Source organism: Phyllobates terribilis, unplaced genomic scaffold, assembly GCF_046119375.1.
Source record: "Phyllobates terribilis strain yellow unplaced genomic scaffold, ASM4611937v1 Scaffold_2__4_contigs__length_985480577, whole genome shotgun sequence".
Classification (NCBI taxonomy): domain Eukaryota; kingdom Metazoa; phylum Chordata; class Amphibia; order Anura; family Dendrobatidae; genus Phyllobates; species Phyllobates terribilis.
Window position 1 is genome coordinate 297,516,279 of NW_027362762.1, and position 20,424 is coordinate 297,536,702.

At 39.6% G+C, this 20,424-nt stretch overlaps 1 protein-coding gene across 3 annotated transcripts in view; it reads left to right on the forward strand.

Moving 5' to 3' along the window:
• NALCN (sodium leak channel, non-selective) overlaps positions 1 to 19,756 on the forward strand; it is an 850,352-nt gene extending 830,596 nt beyond the window's left edge. For all 3 annotated transcript variants that reach the window (XM_073664203.1, XM_073664204.1, XM_073664206.1), the window contains 8 exons: positions 1,027 to 1,120; positions 2,864 to 2,996; positions 3,304 to 3,419; positions 5,654 to 5,811; positions 6,940 to 7,090; positions 8,240 to 8,386; positions 11,665 to 11,782; positions 12,014 to 19,756. In XM_073664203.1, coding sequence (XP_073520304.1) covers positions 1,027 to 1,120; positions 2,864 to 2,996; positions 3,304 to 3,419; positions 5,654 to 5,811; positions 6,940 to 7,090; positions 8,240 to 8,386; positions 11,665 to 11,782; positions 12,014 to 12,207 — 1,111 coding nt within the window. In that variant the 3' untranslated portion in view covers positions 12,208 to 19,756. The remainder of the gene's footprint in view (positions 1 to 1,026; positions 1,121 to 2,863; positions 2,997 to 3,303; positions 3,420 to 5,653; positions 5,812 to 6,939; positions 7,091 to 8,239; positions 8,387 to 11,664; positions 11,783 to 12,013) is intronic.
• The last annotated feature ends 668 nt before the right edge of the window (positions 19,757 to 20,424 follow it).

Here is a 20,424-nt window from a genome sequence, read left to right on the forward strand (position 1 = left end):
GTTCTCTGGTCAGATGAGACAAAAGTAGAGCTTTTTGGGAAAAAGCATCAACACAGAGTGTACAGGAAAAAAAAAGAGGCATTCAAAGAAAAGAACACGGTCCCTACAGTCAAACATGGCTTAGGTTCCATGATGTTTTGGGGTTGCTTTGCTGCCTCTGGCACTGGACTGCTTGACCGTGTGCATGGAATTATGAAGTCTGAAGACTACCAACAAATTTTGCAGCATAATGTAGGGCCCAGTGTGAGAAAGCTGGGTCTCCCTCAGAGGTCATGGGTCTTCCAGCAGGACAATGACCCAAAACACACTTCCAAAAGCACTATAAAATGGTTTGAGAGAAAGCACTGGAGACTTCTAAGGTGGCCAGCAATGAGTCCAGACCTGAATCCCATAGAACACCTGTGGAGAGATCTCAAAATGGCAGTTTGGAGAAGGCACCCTTCAAATATCAGGGACCTGGAGCAGTTTGCCAAAGAAGAATGGTCTACAATTCCAGCAGAGCATTGTAAGAAACTCATTGATGGTTACCGGAAGCGGTTGTTCGCAGTTATTTTGGCTAAAGGTTGTGCAACCAAGTATTAGGCTGAGGGTGCCAATACTTTTGTCTGGCCCATTTTTGGAGTTTTGTGTGAAATGATCCATGATTTGATTTTTGCTTCATTCTCTTTTGTGTTTTTTCCTTGAAAGCAAATTAAATAAAGATAATAATACCAAAGAATTTGTGATTGCAATCATTTTCAGGAAGAAACTGAGTATTATCTGACAGAATTGCAGGGGTGCCAATACTTTTGGCCACCACTGTAGATTGTTTATTATGGAGTAAGATTACTATCATGGTGTTTGTCATGTTACTATAAAAAAACTCAACATACTGTGATATCTTTTGGTAAAAATGAATCTTCAATGGAGCGTCCAACGCATATATGAACCTGACTTCATAAAGAATATTCACCTGAGAACAACTTCAAAAACTGAGTTCTACAGAAGTGAAACTGATACAGCGTTAATTTATTTGGTCTGTTCCAGACATGCAAACTTCTCCACAGCAGGAAAAGCTATAACTGTCCTCTTCAGGATAGTAACTGGGGAGGACTGGAATAAAATCATGCATGACTGTATGGTGAGTAGACCACGACTAAATGAGAATACATTTGGGGGCAATATAAATTGTTTGTATTTTTTTAGTGTTTTACTGAAAGTCAACTAAAATAGAGCATGCTGTACTTCAGTAATGTCGTTTTCTATTTTACTCTTATTTTTTAAACTATTATATTACTATTAATGCTGTCGGGTTTTTTTGTAAGTAGAACACATAACTTAGATTTTTGCTTAGATTTAGTGAAAATCTAAATTTTAGCACAAGTATGTGATTTTTTTTCTACTTTTTTTTACTATTCATAATGATAGACAGCATACCTATTCTGTAAGGTCATTATAAGTATGGGATACCAAATATATAAATATATATATATTATGGAAAATTGACTTTTATTTAATCATGATTATTAAAAACAATCACGTTTGTTTTTTTCTTTTTTTTTTAATAAGAAATATCTTGAATTACTGGATGTTACTTTTTTTCTCTTAGCGCCATTGTTTTTTTCCCGATCCTGACTATTAGGGCTCATTTATGCGAGCACATTATATAGATGTGTGTTGTCTGTGTACACTACAGACCTTACATGGACAGTACATGCACCCATTATATCCAGTGTCACAGGTTCCTTCTCCGGTATCACACAATCAACAGAGAAAGAGTATAGTGAACAATTCCAAGACCTTTACTATAGGCAAAACCAAAAGGTCCATAAACAATCCCCCACACATAGGATAATATAGTCCAGAAATACAAATGCAGTCCGGTAACGAGACAAGTGTCCCGGGAGATGAGAGTCCAACAATCCAGCAGACAAAGGATAAAATAGTCCATATGCTTCTCCGTATATATTCCTCCAGCAGTATTTCCAAAGTCATCCAGGTTTCTCCCATTCTTTCTGACGTGCTGTCCTCACGTCATTGTCCCACACAGCATCTCACTCTCTTGTCTCTCCTGGCTAATATTTTAAAAGTCCCCCTCTTCATTCACAGGTCAGGGGGGGAGGTAGCAGGAGCTCATTGTTTGAGCATTTTATCAATTTGCATTGTTGGTCCTTCCATTGCTTTACAAAATCAATAAGCTAGTTCAATATGTCATTAGCATATTAGCAAACAGCATTATTCACTGACCCTGTGCCAAGTTAACAGTACAGTAAACTGTGGGAGCTGATGTCAGATGATAAATAACAGCTATTCATCAATTAACAAATATCAACTCATCCTACAACAGAAGTCAACATTAGAGGGAAAGCACAGAGGGACACAGAGCAACAAGAGAACACTATGAAAATCAGTAAAATATGAATATAGACAAAATGATACCCCACATACCATATCACACCATCACATCCAGTATGACAGTGCACATGGCTGATTTTCCACATTGACCAACAGTGTGCGTGGGAATAATTGCAGCATGCACTACCTTGCTCTGATTTGTAAATGGTAGGAAATTCCTGCCATGTGGAGGTAGATGTGGAGCTGCATATGGAGTCAGCCACATACGCAATTTCCTGATATGACTGGCACAAGTTTAAGTGGTATGACGGTCTGATCCTGGCCATAGAGCGAGAGTCTGGTTATTAGCCACCATCCCCCTGATAATAGCATAGGCACAGCTGCTATGTCCCTATGATCATCATTGCATACATGTATGGAATTTTGTAGGAATTGGCTCACTCTGGTGCCATACATGTGTGTCACTTTATACTAATGGGTTAAAGATCATAATTGTGACTGAGACTTTTCTTTGGTTTTGTGATTCCAGGTACAACCTCCTTTTTGCACACCTGACAGTAGTAGATTCTGGGAAACTGATTGTGGAAATTATGCTGGAGCTCTCATGTACTTCTGTTCATTTTATGTCATCATTGCCTATATCATGCTAAACCTTTTAGTTGGTAAGTAAAATTGGTTATTAAAACAAAGTTTTCAATACTTATCAAAACAAGCAGAAAACAGTACTAAGGTATATGCCTCTGTGCTGAGATATGCTTCAGATCTTTTTCAGCAGATCATTCATTGCTTTAGAAATCCATATACGCTACGATCTTAGATTACTCTTTTTTGTAAAGGAAAAAGATCTGGCAATAACATTACAGTAGGAATAGCGATCCTTTGTTTTAACCACATGATATACCATTTACCGCTTCAATACATTAATTGTTAATCTTGAATAGACCCCAATGTATTTTTGTTTGATTTCAGCCATAATTGTAGAGAATTTTTCTCTGTTCTACTCCACTGAAGAGGACCAGTTACTAAGCCCTAATGACCTTCGCCATTATCAAATTATATGGAATATGGTTGATGATAAAAGAGAGGTAATATTTGTAAACTATTTTCTATGAATATCACATAACATGGATACACTGTACAGCTTCTCTTCTAGGGCAGGTGCAGACGACCATATTATTGGTCTGAGTGATATCCAACAAAACATGGAATCGCATCTGCACCAATGTTGGTCTATGGGGCCGGTCCGAGGAAAAATCGCTGCATGCCTGAGTTGGACCCGATATTCGGATCACTCTCGGGTATGCACATTAATGAGTCCATGGAAAACATCGGACTGCACTCGGATGACATCTGAGTGTGGTCCAATGTCCTCAGACTTACTGAATGGAGAACCTGAAGAATTTTTTTTCTCCAACTTCTCCTCATCCGAGAGAATCGGACCTCACTATGCTAACACTCTGATCAGAATGTCATTTGCATAAAGGGCCAATTCTCTCAGATGAGAGACTATACGGTCGTCTGGTCCTAGCTTTATTTCCAACAACTTATTGTTCATTGCTGTCTGTGAGGACAGTGACCTAAATGCTGTAGACAAGTTTACTACCGTCTTAGCTCCAGTGTGAGGGTTGATTTAGTGTAATAGACTGATCATCTGTAGGATAATGGAAGAGTTACACCTTTGGCTAAATTACAGGAGCGGTGATGTTTTTCATCGTGGAGTCAAAATAATATCATAAAACCTTACATAGTTGTACTGTGAAATGTTGTTTTCTCATGTAGTTTCTGGAAACACAGTTTTTAAAGGATAATGCACCTGTAAAACCATTCAACAACAAAAAAAAAAATCACACAGCCGCGTCATGTAGCGGTAAACTATGCAAGTTTTGATTCCACTGTAGAAACATGATTTAAACATTCTTATGCTCAGTAGACTGTGAGGCAGTGACCGGGATCGTATACGAGGGACGGTATATATCCCCCAGAATGTGTACAGAGACCTATTAAATCCATTGGAGTGCATTGCAGTCACAAACTCACCTGCGGCTGCAATGCAGGAATGAAGGTGAGCATGGACCTGGTCAGGCTATCTGGCTAAGGCGGATTAAGTAAAACCCGGCAGGGCCTTCATTTCTTGGAGGAGGTCTCAGGAGGCAGTGGGGCGGCCTCCTCCCTCCAACCCGGGTTTTCCAGTGGCTCTTACCACAGGTCCTTTAAAAACCCTGCACGGTGGATTAGTGTTATTCCGTGTTGGGACCTGCTAAGAGGATAGCAGGAAAACTCGGCAGGACTGTGTAGAGCTGAACCCACGCCTGGGAAGGCTCTGCACCCGTCAGGCTCTGAGCGGCCCGGCACGGCCGTTACCCACGACAACCACTGTGTATGGACTTTCTGTTAACCCGGCTGCAAACCGGAGGACTTTCTATTAAACCGTGAGTTGCTGAAATAAATTCTGTTTATGTTGGACTTGTTTGCGTCACTGCCTCAGTTACTGGACAACTGAGGCAGTGACCCAAACAAGTCCAACATAAACAGAATTTATTTCAGCCACTCACGGTTTAACAGAAAGTCCTCCGGTTCGCAGCCGGGTTAACAGAAAGTCCATACACAATGGTTGTCGTGGGTAACGGCCGTGCCGGGCCGCTCAGAGCCTGACGGGTGCAGAGCCTTCCCAGGCGTGGTTTCAGCTATACACAGTCCTGCCGAGTTTTCCTGCTATCCTCCTAGCAGGTCCCAACACTGAATAACACTAATCCACCGTGCAGGGTTTTTAAAGGACCTGTGGTAAGAGCCACTGGAAAACCCGGGTTGGAGGGAGGAGGCCGCCCCACTGCCTTCCTGTAACCTCCTCCAAGAAATGAAGGCCCTGCCAGGTTTTACTTAATCTGCCTTAGCCAGATAGCCTGACCAGGTCCATGCTCACCTTCATTCCTGCATTGCAGCCGCAGGTGAGTTTGTGACTGCAATGCACTCCAATGGATTTAATAGATCTCTGTACACATTCTGGGGGATATATAACGTCCTTCATGTACGATCCCGGTCACTGCCTCACAAGACACAAAATATTTGTAGAGGAAATCCATATGCAATTAGTATCAGAGAACTGTAGGTAATTACTAGCCCTCCACTGTTATATAGTAAAAAGGCATCTTCTGGCTCTATGTAAGAAAAACGAACAATTCACATTAGGCTGTAAACTCATAGAAACTACGGTATTTATCACATAAGAAGTCACCAAGTGTGAGAACTTGTGAGAAATAGAAATAACACTTACAACTTTAGATATTGCTTCTAGTGATGTTGATTTGTATCTTATCACCAGGGGGTTATTCCAACATTTCGAGTGAAGTTCCTTCTGAGGTTGCTTCGTGGCCGATTAGAAGTGGACTTGGACAAAGACAAGCTTTTATTTAAGCACATGTGCTATGAAATGGAGCGTTTACATAGTGGTGGTGATGTCACTTTTCATGATGTGCTCAGGTGCAATATCTTTTGTTATATATATTTATGTGCATGTATTATATGACATTAAAGGGGCTTTCCACTACACTGATATTGATGACCTATCTTGTAGAATAAATCATCGAAATTACATCAGTGAGAGTCCAATACTTTACACTATCACCGATCAGCTGCTATCAGCTCTGGCAGAGACTGGAAGTAAAGAGTGTATAGAGGGGAACACCACTGCTCTGTCACACCATTTACTGGACACTCCCAGGAATGCAAATCGCTTCCTATTAATTTTTATGGAGCTGATCTGCAGAACCCAGAAGTGACCAGTAAAAATTGGTGCAGTGGTGTTCCCCGCCGTACTCTGTGTACATCCGGCCACTGCTGGAGCTACTAGCAGCTGATCAGTGTGGATGCCATGTGTTGGACCCCCGCTGATCTGATATCTATGACCTATTCTAGGGACATCTCATGTATATCAGTGTAGCTGAAAGACAATTTTTTAAATAATGAAATACATTTTACAGTACATTTGCAGTGGAAAATGTATAATTTTACCAAAGCATGTAAAATGTATATTTCTGTAGATTATGAATTAAAGTAGTTAATACTGCAACTAAGCAGAGACCCAATTTATTATATTAGGAGGAAAATAGACAATCCAGCATGTGAACACATATGCCAATTAAGGCAGGAAAAAAAATCACAGGATTTCATAGACATTCCTCTACAATGAATGCAAATAATGCAAAAAAAAAAATTGAGCATAAATATTTATTTTCATGAAAACATAACTGGTTTTAGATAGCTTTTTACCTATATTTGAATATACTGTGGACCAACTCTACAGAATATAATAAACCAATCAGGATTCTGTACAATCATGTGTATAATTAATAAATTAACTTAGGAAGCATACAGTCAATGGAAGTGCTTTCAGGAAATTGCAGCATGCCACAAATGTAATTTTCCTTTATACATTATGTAATAACAGCCAAGATTTTCCCTTTATGAGTCTTATTAACCTGTTGGACTTATCTTTCCCTACTTGCGTGCTTGTGTGTGTGCACATCTGTTTGTGTGCATGTGTTGAAAAGAGTACGTAGAATGTCACACGAAAATGCCCCAAAGTTATCACTTGACTTTTTCCTACAGCATGCTGTCATATAGATCTGTGGACATCAGGAAGAGCCTTCAGCTGGAAGAGCTACTAGCCCGAGAACAGCTAGAGTACACAATAGAAGAAGAAGTGGCTAAACAAACTATACGCATGTGGCTGAAGAAGTGTCTCAAACGTATCCGGGCAGTGAGTGAAACAAAATCCTTAGATTGTTTATATTGTTTACATTTTGTTTTTGCTTGGGAGCCACCATATTAGGGAGTCTCCATAAGTGTCAGCCCTTATACTTCTATATCAAATCTTGTTATAGTGCCCCTGTAATGTTACCAACTACATGGGCCCATAACATTACCGGTTATAGGAAGTTTCGCCCCCAGCAATTTGCCCCCAGCAATTTGCCCCCATGAGTTCGCCCCCAGGTACATTTCACCCCTGCACATTTCGCCCCTATCATTTCACCCCCAGAAAGATTCGCCCCCGCACATTTCGCCCCCGCACGTTTCGCCCCCGGACCGGGGTGAACAGGGGGCGATATGTGCAGGGGTGAAATGTGCAGGGGCAAAACATCCTGGGGGCCAAATGCTGGGGACGAAATGTGCGGGGACGAAATGTACCCGGGGGCGAACTGCTGGGGGCGAAACATCCAATTCCCAACATTACCATACTCATAAAACTACTATTCAAAATGCCCTCATAAAAGTGGAGGGCAACTGTGCCCACATAAAATTGTCCATAATGTTCTACAGGATCATACTAGTTGCATATGGGTATGTGTCCATGATGCATACCAGCCTGTGGCCCCGACCCTGCGGAACAGCCGGCAGCGGCTTCCGCTCATTATGCAAATGAGCAGCGCCATTTTATTTTTTTTTTCGCCTGTGGACTTTCCTCATAGAGGTTAGTCTATGGGGAAAGTCCACATGCAGACCCACAAGAGAAATTGACATGTTCCGGGTCTGAAAGACGCGCCGCATGTCTGTGTCTGCGGGTGCACAGAGACACATAGTGGACATGGGATTTCTAGAAATCCCATGTCCACTATGCTGTAACATCTGGCTGCTGCGGGTTTGACGCTGCATAAACATGCAGCGTCAAACCCGCAGCAGGTCCAGATCGTGTGCACATACCCTAAGAGTAAGCAGTCATAATTCCCTCATAACAGTAGATGGCCACTGTATTCTTTATTATTTGATGACTAAAAAAGTATATTGAGTCCCACAACATTGCCAGATGCATTGTCTTAATAATGCTAACTACATGAGTGTCAATGTAGGTAAAGAATAATTTGGATTTTTATAGCTAACAAATGGATCATTTGTGTCACTTTTCTTTTAGAAACAACAGCAGTCCTGCAGCATTATCCACAGTCTACGAGAGAGCCAGCAGCAAGAACGGGAGCGGTTTGGGAACCCTCCTAGTATTGAGACCACGCAGCCAAGTGATGACATGAGCCTTAATAACCAGGATAATGCACAGCCAGAGGTACTACACTAAAAAGACATTTGATAAGTTATGTTAGGGGATTGTAGAAATATCACCTTGGAAATCAATTAGAATAAAGTAGAAGGTAGCTAGTCTACTTCCCAGTTTGCAAGGATCTCTACAAGTTCCTTAGATAAACAATCTTATAAAAATATTGCAAATATTCTATATAAGATTTGGCTATGTTTATTTAAAAAAGCACGGTTTAGCTGTGCTTGTTATATGCTGTCTAACCTTTTTTTTTCAACATCTACTTCCTTTAGTCTTAAGATGACCATAGATAACACTACCCCTGTGCAGGCAGAGATAAAGCTGGATATATTACAGTGCAAACCGCTTCGCTGTTGCGAGGAAATACAGCTTTTATTGATATTCTTCGCTTCTTCTCACCAGCGCTGCTGACCGCTTCTTGACTGGCAGGGGAGAGTACAGGTGACATTATGAGGTCGAGCTTTTGTCTTCGCTTTCAATCAAGAAGCCATCGGTGGGTAGAAGTGAAGAGGAACCATAGACCGCACATGCACTTATAAGTTATAAGCCCATCAGTGCACTTTTGAGCCTAGTTTGCAAATCAATAAAAGCTAAAAAAGGTGGCATTGCAGGATTATGTCTTTCATAATGTTTTATACTGCAGCATCGTGCACTATATATGGTGGCACAGGGGTAGTGTTACTGACAACTTCCCTTTAATGATCGCCGAAGCTACCTTTTTTTTAACAGGACTAGATAGATGCTTATATAATGTATTTGGGTGTCCAAAGATTGATTTATCTAAATTTTTAAAATTGACCTGTTGTTACAATTTGTTCTGTGTAAATCATTAGCACATTTTAATGTGTGAAACTTAGTAAGAGGTCTTATTAAAAGGGTTATTTTGAACTTGTATCTTCAGCAGCACACTGCTCCACAGCCTCTTTCAATTCCTTTCTGCTGGGGGATGGGCACTCCCCCTTGATTGACAGTTCTGATCTTGTAGCTTCATCCTTCTCCTAAGTTTTGTCCTGCTACTGTGATACATTAACATTTGTCAGTGCTTGTCCTGACATTCAGATATTTCTCGACCTACAATAACTGTATGTGTGGCTACACTATATTTAATACACATTAACAGTTGCCTTAGTTGTGACTGTAATTTTATTTATTTTTTATTATATGTATATTTTAAAATAATTTCAAGCAAATTTCACATAAATCTGAAATATGAACATTTCTTGTACTTAGAGTCTTGGAAGGTACTGGTTCTCTTTGTGGTGATTACGCTGATGTTGGGAGTCTAACAGGCAATGCTGCATTTTAAAAAATATGCAAATAAGCTCTCATCCAAAATAAAGAAAATTCTCTGCCTATAGGTGTCACACAAGGTGTGGGAAAGACTTAGTGCAACACAAAGGGAGAGGGAAAGGGAGCCCAAAATCTAGGGAAAGGGGGGAAGTGGAGACCTCCTAGGTTGATCTAGCATCACCCTGTCTCCCCTAACGTCCCTGTATTGGCTCTTCACCAATCGCAACACGTGTACCTTTCCCTGTCTTTTCCTGGCGTATGGCTAATGCTAGGGAAGGGAGGAGATGAGCACTAGTCGATCTCCCCTAAACACTATAGACAACAGGGGTGGACAAACAGCAGAAAATTGCTTAGCTTTAGACGAACTCCAGACAAATGCGCACAAGTCCTCATGCTCCAGAGAGGACGGAGTACTGCTCTTGCTAAAGCTTTCACAAGTATTAATGAATATCACCGGCACCTCCCTCTGGAAACACAGCAGGTATTTATACACCCAGACAGGGTGTTAATTAGCCAGAGGGAGGTAGCCGCTGGGTCCTAGAGACAGCCTCTAAGAAGATTTCATAGTAACGTAGGTTGAATAAAGACCTAGGTCCATCCAGTTCAACTTTTCTCCCCCAATTGTACTCCCTACACTAACATACTAACTTACTAGGACTTGGCCTCACAAATGTATTATTACCATTTTTATTATTGCTTGACTACTACAATTAAAAATGAACCCGTTTATAATTTTTTAATTAGTTTTATATTTTTGTATTACTCTTGTGATTCTAGTAATGGTATTACTAAAATTCCTATACCTAAATCTCTTGATCCAGAAGAAGGCAAAAACCCCAGGACACAATCAGCCAATTTGCATCACGGGGAAAAATTCCTTTTTGACCCCGAGAAAAGACGATCAGTCCTAGAACCCTGCATCAAACATAATTATGATACTAGTTATGTAATTACTATTACCGTATTAAATGTTCTACTATAGGTGTAATATGTGTCTAATTTAACTGTAGCCCACAATGTTATGTGTATCGAGGAAATCATCCAGCCCTTTTTTGAAAGCTTTTAAAGTGTTGGCCATTACTACCTCTTGGGGTAGGGCATTCCACAGTCTGACTGCTCTGACTGTAAAGAACCCTTTCCTGTTTAGGTGACAGAATCACCTTTTTTCCACCTGTAATGAGTGCCCCTGGTCCTTAGTATGGTCTTTGGAAGGAATAAGTCCTGTGCCAGTCCTTTGTACTGACCACACATATATTTATACATGTAAATGAGATCTCATCTGAGGTGTCGTTTTTGTCTGTAATGCAAAACATAAAGATCTCCTGCAACCAACTGCAGGATGACTGTCTGTCACCTCTGACACACTCGTGACAATAGGTAGCTACCCTGTACAGCAATGTCTATAAGAATGTGTCAAGTCTCTTTCAAGTGGTATTCCGGGAATAGAAAAAAATGAATAACTGAAGGAAATGTCATGAATAAATTCCTAAGTGCATTTAATTAGCAAATCACAATCGTTTTGTCTAGAGAGGTTAAAATGGCCGTCACTTTGTTACACTGGCAGAAATGACAGATGCCTGGGAGCATGTGCAATAGGAAGCTCCTTCGCTGTGACCTGGGGATACTTATATTGGAGGAGGGCAGAGCTTCCTACTGCACATGCTCACAGGCAGCAGTCCTAACATTCTAGGATAGGTTTCTCTCTTAATTCTATAGTTATTACCTCCCTAAACAAAATGAATGTGATTTTTTAATTAAATGTATTTAGGAATTTATTTACAGTATATTGACATGTCCTTTAGTGATTTAGTTTTTTCTAGTCCCAGTGAATCCCTTTAAGGAATCAGATATTGAGTCATAAGGTAGCTACTTGCAAGGTTACACTGGAGAGACCATTTTCTTCATTTTAAATTAAAGATATTTTGCATTGTAGTTAGAATTTATTGATATCAATGCAGAAACTTAATAGTACAATATTTCATATAATTTTTTTATAGACAAGCAGCCAACCCAAGCTTCTCAGTCCCACCTTTTCTGATCTCATGAGAGATCATCAAGATTCTATTGAAGGCGTAATGCGCTCCAGAAGAGTTGGCCAATGGCATCTACCAGCAGGTATGTAGAAAGAAATTATATACTAATATAAATTTGACTTACAAGTTAATTAATGATTTTTTTATAATAAGCAATCTGAACTATAATTTTACATATTTTTTAACATTTGTCTAATAACTTGAGTTCACTCATGAGATGTCCTCAAATTGATCTTTCCATATATAACAATTTTACAACTACATGAACTGTAGTTTATATTTCATAAATCACTTCATGTTATGTGTTCCACAGCACCAAAACCTATAAGTCACTCTGTATCTTCTGTCAACCTACGCATCGGAGGTCGTTCCAATATGATATCTGCAATGGGCAAAATAAATGCCATGTCTGATGCTATCTCTTGTGGCTCAGAAGTCAAGAAATGGTGGACAAGGCAACTTACTGTGGAGAGTGATGAAAGTGGTGATGACCTGCTTGATATGTAAGGACAATATATAGCAGAACCCAGACTACTGTGAGACATCACGAAAAACTTTTTACATGGCGAACTAATGCTCAGTTGTAAATTTTAAACATTCCTGTTCTGGGTTTTTCATAGATTGGTTCTGATGGCGAAAGGACATCTAATTATATAATTGAGGTGCATCTGAGTTAGCTCTACTGGGGAAGGCAAAAGAAAAATACAATGATGCAGCTTCCTGATTTCTCTCATTATCTTTATTTGATGATTAATGAATGCCACCACTTCCATTGGTAATGTTTCCCTAGGCATTCCACCACCAGAGTGGAGAGTCTTTCTAATTCATTGTCATTATGGCCAATATTATATATTTAAGACACCCCATGCACAAGTTATGAATTACACACTAGGTGGGACCTCTAACAATTTTTCTCTTTTCTAGAATGAAGAACCCACAAAGCACTTCAAAAAATGGAGATATTTTACCTTTTAGGGTGGAAATATTGCATGATCCTATCACTCAGACTCAATTGATGCTCTGTTTAAAGAGTATTGAATCCCTTCACACCTTTTACATATCTAGGTATTTGTGTCCTTTTCATTTTAAGCAGGTGGGGATCCAGGTCCCGAGACCCCCACTGATTGGTCAAAAAACCTCAAGATATGCACAGCTCAGGAGACAGGAGCGCATAGCTCTTGCCTGAGGGTGCACATAGAGTGAAGTATGAATATACTAGAAGGCATATACTGTGTGCACCCAGGCAAGAAGCATGGCCTCCTGTATCCTAAGCTGCACAAATCTCAGGGGGGGTTTTGAGCTATTGCTGATCTGCTTGTAACTAAAAGGACATATATATATATACAGTGCCTACAAGTAGTATTCAACCCCCTGCAGATTTAGCTGGTTGACACATGCGGAATTAACTTGGCATTGTGACATTTGTACTGTAGATCAGCCTGGAAGTGGGAAATGCACTGCAGCAAATTTTGTTTTTGTTTTTTTTTTTTGTTTTTTTTTAAAACATAAAAAGTTAATTCAGAGTGTCATTTATTATTCAACCCCTCAAACCACAAGAATTCTGTTTGGTCCCCCTAAAGTATTAAGAAGTAGTTCAGGCACCAAGAATAATGAGCTTCACATGTGTGGATTAAAGATCTCTTTTGCCGGCCTTTTCTGACTATTTAAGACCCTCCCCAAACTTGTGAACAGCACTCAGACATGGTCAACATGGGAAAGACAAAGGAGCATTCCAAGGCCATCAGAGACAAGATCGTGGAGGGTCACAAGGCTGGCAAGGGGTACAAAACCCTTTCCAAGGAGTTGGGCCTACCTGTCTCCACTGTTGGGAGCATCATCCGTAAGTGGAAGGCTTATGGAACTACTGTTAGCCTTCCACGGCCAGGACAGCCTTTGAAAGTGTCCTCCCGTGCCGAGGCCAGGCTTGTCCGAAGAGTCAAGGCTAACCCAAGGACAACAAGGAAGGAGCTCCGGGAAGATCTCATGGCAGTGGGGACATTGGTTTCAGTCAATACCATAAGTAACGTACTCCACCGCAATGGTCTCCGTTCCAGACGAGCCCGTAAGGTACCTTTACTTTCAAAGCGTCATGTCAAGGCTCGTCTACAGTTTGCTCATGATCACTTGGAGGACTCTGAGACAGACTGGTTCAAGGTTCTATGGTCTGATGAGACCAAGATCGAGATCTTTGGTGCCAACCACACACGTGATGTTTGGAGACTGGATGGCACTGCATACGACCCCAAGAATACCATCCCTACAGTCAAGCATGGTGGTGGCAGCATCATGCTGTGGGGCTGTTTCTCTGCCAAGGGGCCTGGCCATCTGGTCCGCATCCATGGGAAGATGGATAGCACGGCCTACCTGGAGATTTTGGCCAAGAACCTCCGCTCCTCCATCAAGGATCTTTAGATGGGTCATAATTTCATCTTCCAACAAGACAACGACCGAAAGCACACAGCCAAGAAAACCAAGGCCTGGTTCAAGAGGGAAAAAGTCAAGGTGTTGGAGTGGCCTAGTCAGTCTCCTGACCTTAACCCAATTGAAAACTTGTGGAAGGAGCTCAAGAATAAAGTCCACATGAGACACCCAAAGAACCTAGATAACTTGGAGAAGATCTGCATGGAGGAGTGGGCCATGATAACTCCACAGACCTGTGCCGGCCTGATCAGGTCTTATAAAAGACGATTATTAGCTGTAATTGCAAACAAGGGTTATTCCACAAAATATTAAACATAGAGGTTGTATAATAATTGACCCACACTTTTATGTTTAAAATGTAATAAAATTCAACTGAGCAACATAACTTTTTGGTTTGTAAGATTTATGCTTCTGTTCATAAAACCTACTCTCGTTTGCAGTTTGAAGGCTCTAACTTATTTGCATCTTATCAAACCAGCTAAATCTGCAGGGGGTTGAATACTACTTGTAGGCACTGTATATATATATATATATATATGTATAAGCATTAAAAGTTTACTTTTTAACATATCAGTATGTAAATGTGAACTTGCACAAGGTGTCCATACTTGCATGCAAGTTTCACATACAGTAGTCAAACATGGTAATAATATTTGTTCGTGAACAGCTTCCCAAAACGTATTTACAGGATCTGATTTTATAGGCTTTCTCCATTGTTTATGTGGAACACATCTGCTCACATCTTAATTTTTGAATCCCAATGTACTTCTGAAATAATACAAGTATAATACAAGTAAACCAACAATCAAAAAAATACTATGGTATTGTGTGATTTATTCACTTTAAAAATGACTATAAATAAAAATGAATGATATGATTATTATCATTAATAATATCTAGATAAGATAAATATGGTGCTTATTTTTTTTATAAGTACCTTGACATTGTAAACATGGTCAGTTACCAAAAGCTGCACATTACCCAATTTGACGTATGTGAAACAATAATGAAAAAGGAGAAAAATTACCAAAGTTTTGCTTTTATATACACTTAGGCTGTAATTTCATTGCTGAGTATAAAGGAGAGATATTCTGTGCATTGATGACAAGCCATGTCAGGGGAGTCTGCTGGAATCAGACTATATACTATATGCTAATTAATACCTGGGATCAGTGTCGGACTGGGGTGTCTGGGGCCCACAGGAGGAATTGATCCTCGGGGCCCACCCTACAGCTGTATGCAAATACCTGATAGCCGATATCCTAGTTATCATCTACTGTGCACATGCTATAACTGGGATGTACAATTATGGTAGTTTGCAGAAAAGGGGTTCTTTGGTTAAAACAAGTTATCACCGATCCAAGGGCTCCACAGGATAGGTGATAACTTACTGATCGTTTGGGTCCAAACATTGGAAAACACACCGATCGGAAGAATGGGGAAGTTTTATCCCTGATAGGTCATTTATCCCCATTTTAAAATGCAGCAGCAGGTGGGACATCTGACCGCAGCCTCATTCATTCTCTTTGGGGCTTCCAGAAAAAAAACAAGAGCAGCCACTGAGAGAATAAATGGATCAGTGGCCAAGTCGCACATGAGTTCCAGTCTAATGGGGATAAAAGCTCCACATTCTACCAATCAGTGCGGGTCCCTGATTGCCCTCATCAGCCGCACTGCAAGGGCCCTCCTGACCCTCCGGGCCCTTGCAGTGCGAAGCACCGGCGGCCATGATAACCAGGGGCCCCCGTGCGTCCTGCTCGGGGGGCCCGCTGAGGACCCAGGCCCACCGGAGAATTCTCCAGTGTCCCGGTGCCCCAGTCTGACCCTGCCTGGGATGTCCTGTTGTCATGATAGACCAGCAGTAGGATGTAAGCAGGAATGTGGGTGCTGATCTGCCAGCCTGGGTGTGAGGACAGGTTTCCTAAAATGGACCTTGATGGTTTAAGGAATGCAGGTTTCAGATAAAGTTGCAGCTATAATAGAGACATTGAACTTATATTGCTATTATACATGGCACTGTGAAACATATTCTACTTCGTTGTATTTCTATGTGTGAAATAATCTAATCAAGAAAAAGCAGATAAATATATTTGCAGGTTTAATACTTTATTTTCGGCGAAATGCTATAGTGATTTTACTGCAAAGTCTCATGAATGTTTTATACATAGATGAGTGATCCATTACTTTATAGGGGCAAATACTTATTAAGAATATAAAAGTAAGACTTATACAAGGTTTGAAACATCTTCTCTAAATCCTATTAAGCAACTGTATGCCAAAATTACTAAGTGATAACACAACCATACATGGCAAAAAAAATTAGCTCCGAAGAATTAGAACATTTGTTAAAGTGCTTCTCTGGTTGTTAAAAAAAACAAAAACCCTGTGAGGAAATTTTAAAATAATAGGGGGAGAGAGAGTCTTCATATTCAGGATCCCCTTTGCTAGTAGCCACTCCAGCTACAAAGAGCGTATGTTGTTCTATAGCTCCGAACATTGCAAAGGCCATTAATTTAATTGGTAATGCTTTCTCCTGTAGTGGTGGTGCACAGGATGAAAATCATTGCAAGTTCTCTACAAAATTCTGTTCATTCCTTCCCTGTAGAAACCCTTGTGTTTTTGCTTATTTTTGAAAATAAAAAAATACTTCTAATAAAAAATAAAAATAAATACATAAAATATTTATAATTTTAAATCTAATTCAGATAAAAAGCATTATTTTTTTTTTATTCTCCTTTCTTGCACTTTTCTATTACCCTTTGTGCAATTAATGACTGGATGTAGAGAAAATGGGGAACCAAGGATAAATGTCAGTCTTAATGAGTAACTAAACTTTTTTAAAAAAAGTTCTGCACTTAAAATAATACTATCAGCGCAGCTCAGGATGTAGGAACACAGCTTCTGCCTTGGTGCATGCACAGAACGAAGTAAGTATTCAACAGAAAGACATAGGCAATAGAAAATCATAGGCTTTCTATTGAATCTGTACTTGTTTTAAGTAAAAGGAGTCATAACCAGCGTGATATATAATGGCCGCTCTCTGATCTCTCTGCAGAGCTGTGTGTGATTATAACTGAAACATCTACAGGTGTCCTCTGAGTGCTTCATCTTCCATGTCATGGGCAGCCAGAGTTGTAATACAGCAGAGCTGCGAGAGCTGCTGCTGCTAACATGATTGTTATGAGACAAAGTTCAGTTCTACTGTTCTGTGTTAGTTACATGTCTCACACTGGTAACTCCCCCTTTCATTTAAAATAAGCTCTAGAGGCAGATTCTCTGTGAGATCAATGTCCGGCCCATAATCTTTAACAGCTCATTTACATACAAGAAAAAAGTGGTTTTCTCTGGAATAAGACATCAGATAGAAGATATCAATGTATCACTTTATTCAGCTTCCTATACCCTAAGTGCCCATATAGACGACTTAGAAGGGTTGATCTTACTAACAGATTCTGTTTAAGTATCAGAGCTGAATAATTTAGTTACATTCATCAGAATATTTCTAGTAATTATGATATATGCAGAATACTTGTATTTGCTGCTTAAAAAAAATAATATTTTTTAAAAGATTTAATTATTACTGTAATTGTAGTACTATTGTTAGTTTAGGCTTTCCAACAATGATCAAATGCTAATATTTATTTCCAAAATTATTACAATATAAATTTAAGACATCAGAAAGTTATACTTAAAATTATGGCCATTCATTTTGCACACATTCCGCAATGGCCTGCAGAGGTTGGAGTATATATTAACATGATCCATGCTGACCAAATACTTACCATTAAAAATCCCTACAGTAAAGTCCTTTTATATAAAGTATTTCTTATCAGTCTTTATTTTTCACAATGTTGCTAGCAATGAAAAGATGTTTGAGCTTTAAAACTGTGTAAATATATAATGATTTTAAAATGTTTTGAGACATTTAATTTAAAAAACTAAACCTGTAAGGAACTTGAATAACTGTGAAAAGTACATAAAAGGCATTTGCTTCTGTATTTACTTTGTCAGGTTTATTTTATGTCTTTGGGGGTTTTGTGCTGTTTTATTTCACTGCATTTTTATCATTTTCAATGTTTTTTGACTGTTGTTTGTGCATCAGACAGTATTGTAAAACAAATGTTCTAATTATGCCTTCACTGTGTTATTTGCCTTTGGGTCCAGCAGTACTTTGCTTGTCTCATATTGGCTGTGTTGTATTGATCAGGTTTGTATCGACAACTAACACAAAGTTTATTTATCCTCGTGTTCTGTACACACTGGGGGTCATGTACAACGATCAGGTATGGTGCCACAAAACGTGTCTAGATGGGATGCTTTGGTTTTTATAAGTTGTATTCAAGCCCTTTATTACAAGTCTGAGAGTTGGCTTTTAGCTGGTAAGTCACTATTAAAACAATAAATCCAAAATTATCCAACAGGAAAAAATACAATAAACTTAGCTCTGTTAGTATGGAATTTATAGATGTGCTACATTATTACTGCAGCATGGTAGTCATTTAGTTGGTGGCTGCTACATCTGCATCTACAAAGTTTATGTTTGAGACAGTACTGTTAAAGGGAACCTGACAGCAGGGTTTACCCCTATTAACTAATTACAGCTCTGCATTTGTCATTAAATACTGTTTTCAAGCAACGCCAGTGTTAAGGGAAAGTTGTTAGCATAAACTTAAAATCAGCATTTTAATCTTTTGTTCCTGCATATAGTAATTAGCATGACTTGTCATAGTGGCGTGTACTTCATGCTGAGCACCCCAGCCAGCCGATATCACGCACATAGAGGCGCAGCTATAGTCATTGTCATGCCCCTTTTGTTTCCTCCCAGCATACTATTTCACACAAATCCCTGGCGGCCGCTGTGACTTCAGGTATGCATAGAGAGATATCTACCTGTGTGCCATTACCCTGGCGTCACACTGCACACCCGAAGTCTGACTGGCCGAGCTCTTCCCTCTTTGATGCGTTATAGTGCTGAGCCAGGAGGTAGTGGCATGTACAGTGAATCTCTGCTATGTGCCATTACATGTCAGCGATACACGGCGGCGCAGTACATCTGATGTGAGATCGCAGAGGTAAGAGCTGGGTTCAGGTCTGTGCTGTGGCACGTAGGGAATAAAATTATGTGGGCATAAAATTTTGGTCGGCGTGTCTAAACAGGCCAGTCTACGAATGCTGATCACTTTGTATGTAGCCGATCTGTGGTTGTTTAATAGCCGGGATTGGGTACTGTAAATAGGCCCTTACATTGCCATCCAAAATTCTTGTCCTAGAAGTTTTATCTACAATGCTTATCATTTATAACAATTGTAAATGCTATAAATCTATCGCTTCTCACTGAGCAGCGAACCCACCCTCACACTAAAAGCAATGGCATAGCCAGCCAGTGCACCGATGCCAGTCACTAAAGCACACGTTTTGGATGTTGAGTAAGACCCCTCAGTGTTTTAACTTTTTGCACACATGAAGTGGAATTTTTCTGTTATATTAAAGGAACTGATCCTAATCTATCAGATTTTGTATCTCAGGCTGTGTTTTGTCAGGATTCAAAAGCATATATCCACCATGACGGAAATCTGTCATTTCTTGTGGGTGGAAGTGAATGTAGTTCTTTATACATGTAAGTAAATATGAATTAATATTGTATTTCTTATGAAGCCTCGCTTGGGTTACCAATAAATTATTCAAATACAAACAATGCCTTTCTTCTTGTTGTTTGGTTGCTTTTAAAATGCCAATACTCAAAGGTTTACGTATGTCACTTGGCATTTTATTTCTTTTAAATAATAAATGATTTACATCTAAGGATAAGGCAATGTCTAAAGAGTCTGCCAGGTTCTTGGCACACACCAAACATGTTTTTTCAAAACTGTGTTTTGTTACCTGCCGAAGTATTTTCAGCAAGAACTGCCGGATTCACATAACTCGTGAAAAAGGAGAATTTAAATCAAAAGGGACATTTTTACTTATCTCCACTTTAAGTTGTGCTGCAGAGACTATTTTCACAAAATCTGTTACTTTTATGACTAGAAGCATATATTTTACATTTCCATATGGCCAAGTTCACATTAAGGTTGTGTTCACTCTGAGGTTTTTTTGATGAGATTTTGGAGAAGAAACTCTCCAAAAACCATGAGTAGTTCAAAAACTCAGAGTTTTGATTGAAGAGTTGGAAAGTTTAGTTTCTGCTACAAAAACTCAGCAAAAAACTGAGAACATGCTCTTAGTAGTCATTTTAAAAAGAATATCTGTCAAAAAAGTTGTAAAAAGCAGTCATCTTTCAGCCATGCAGTCACAAACGTACGC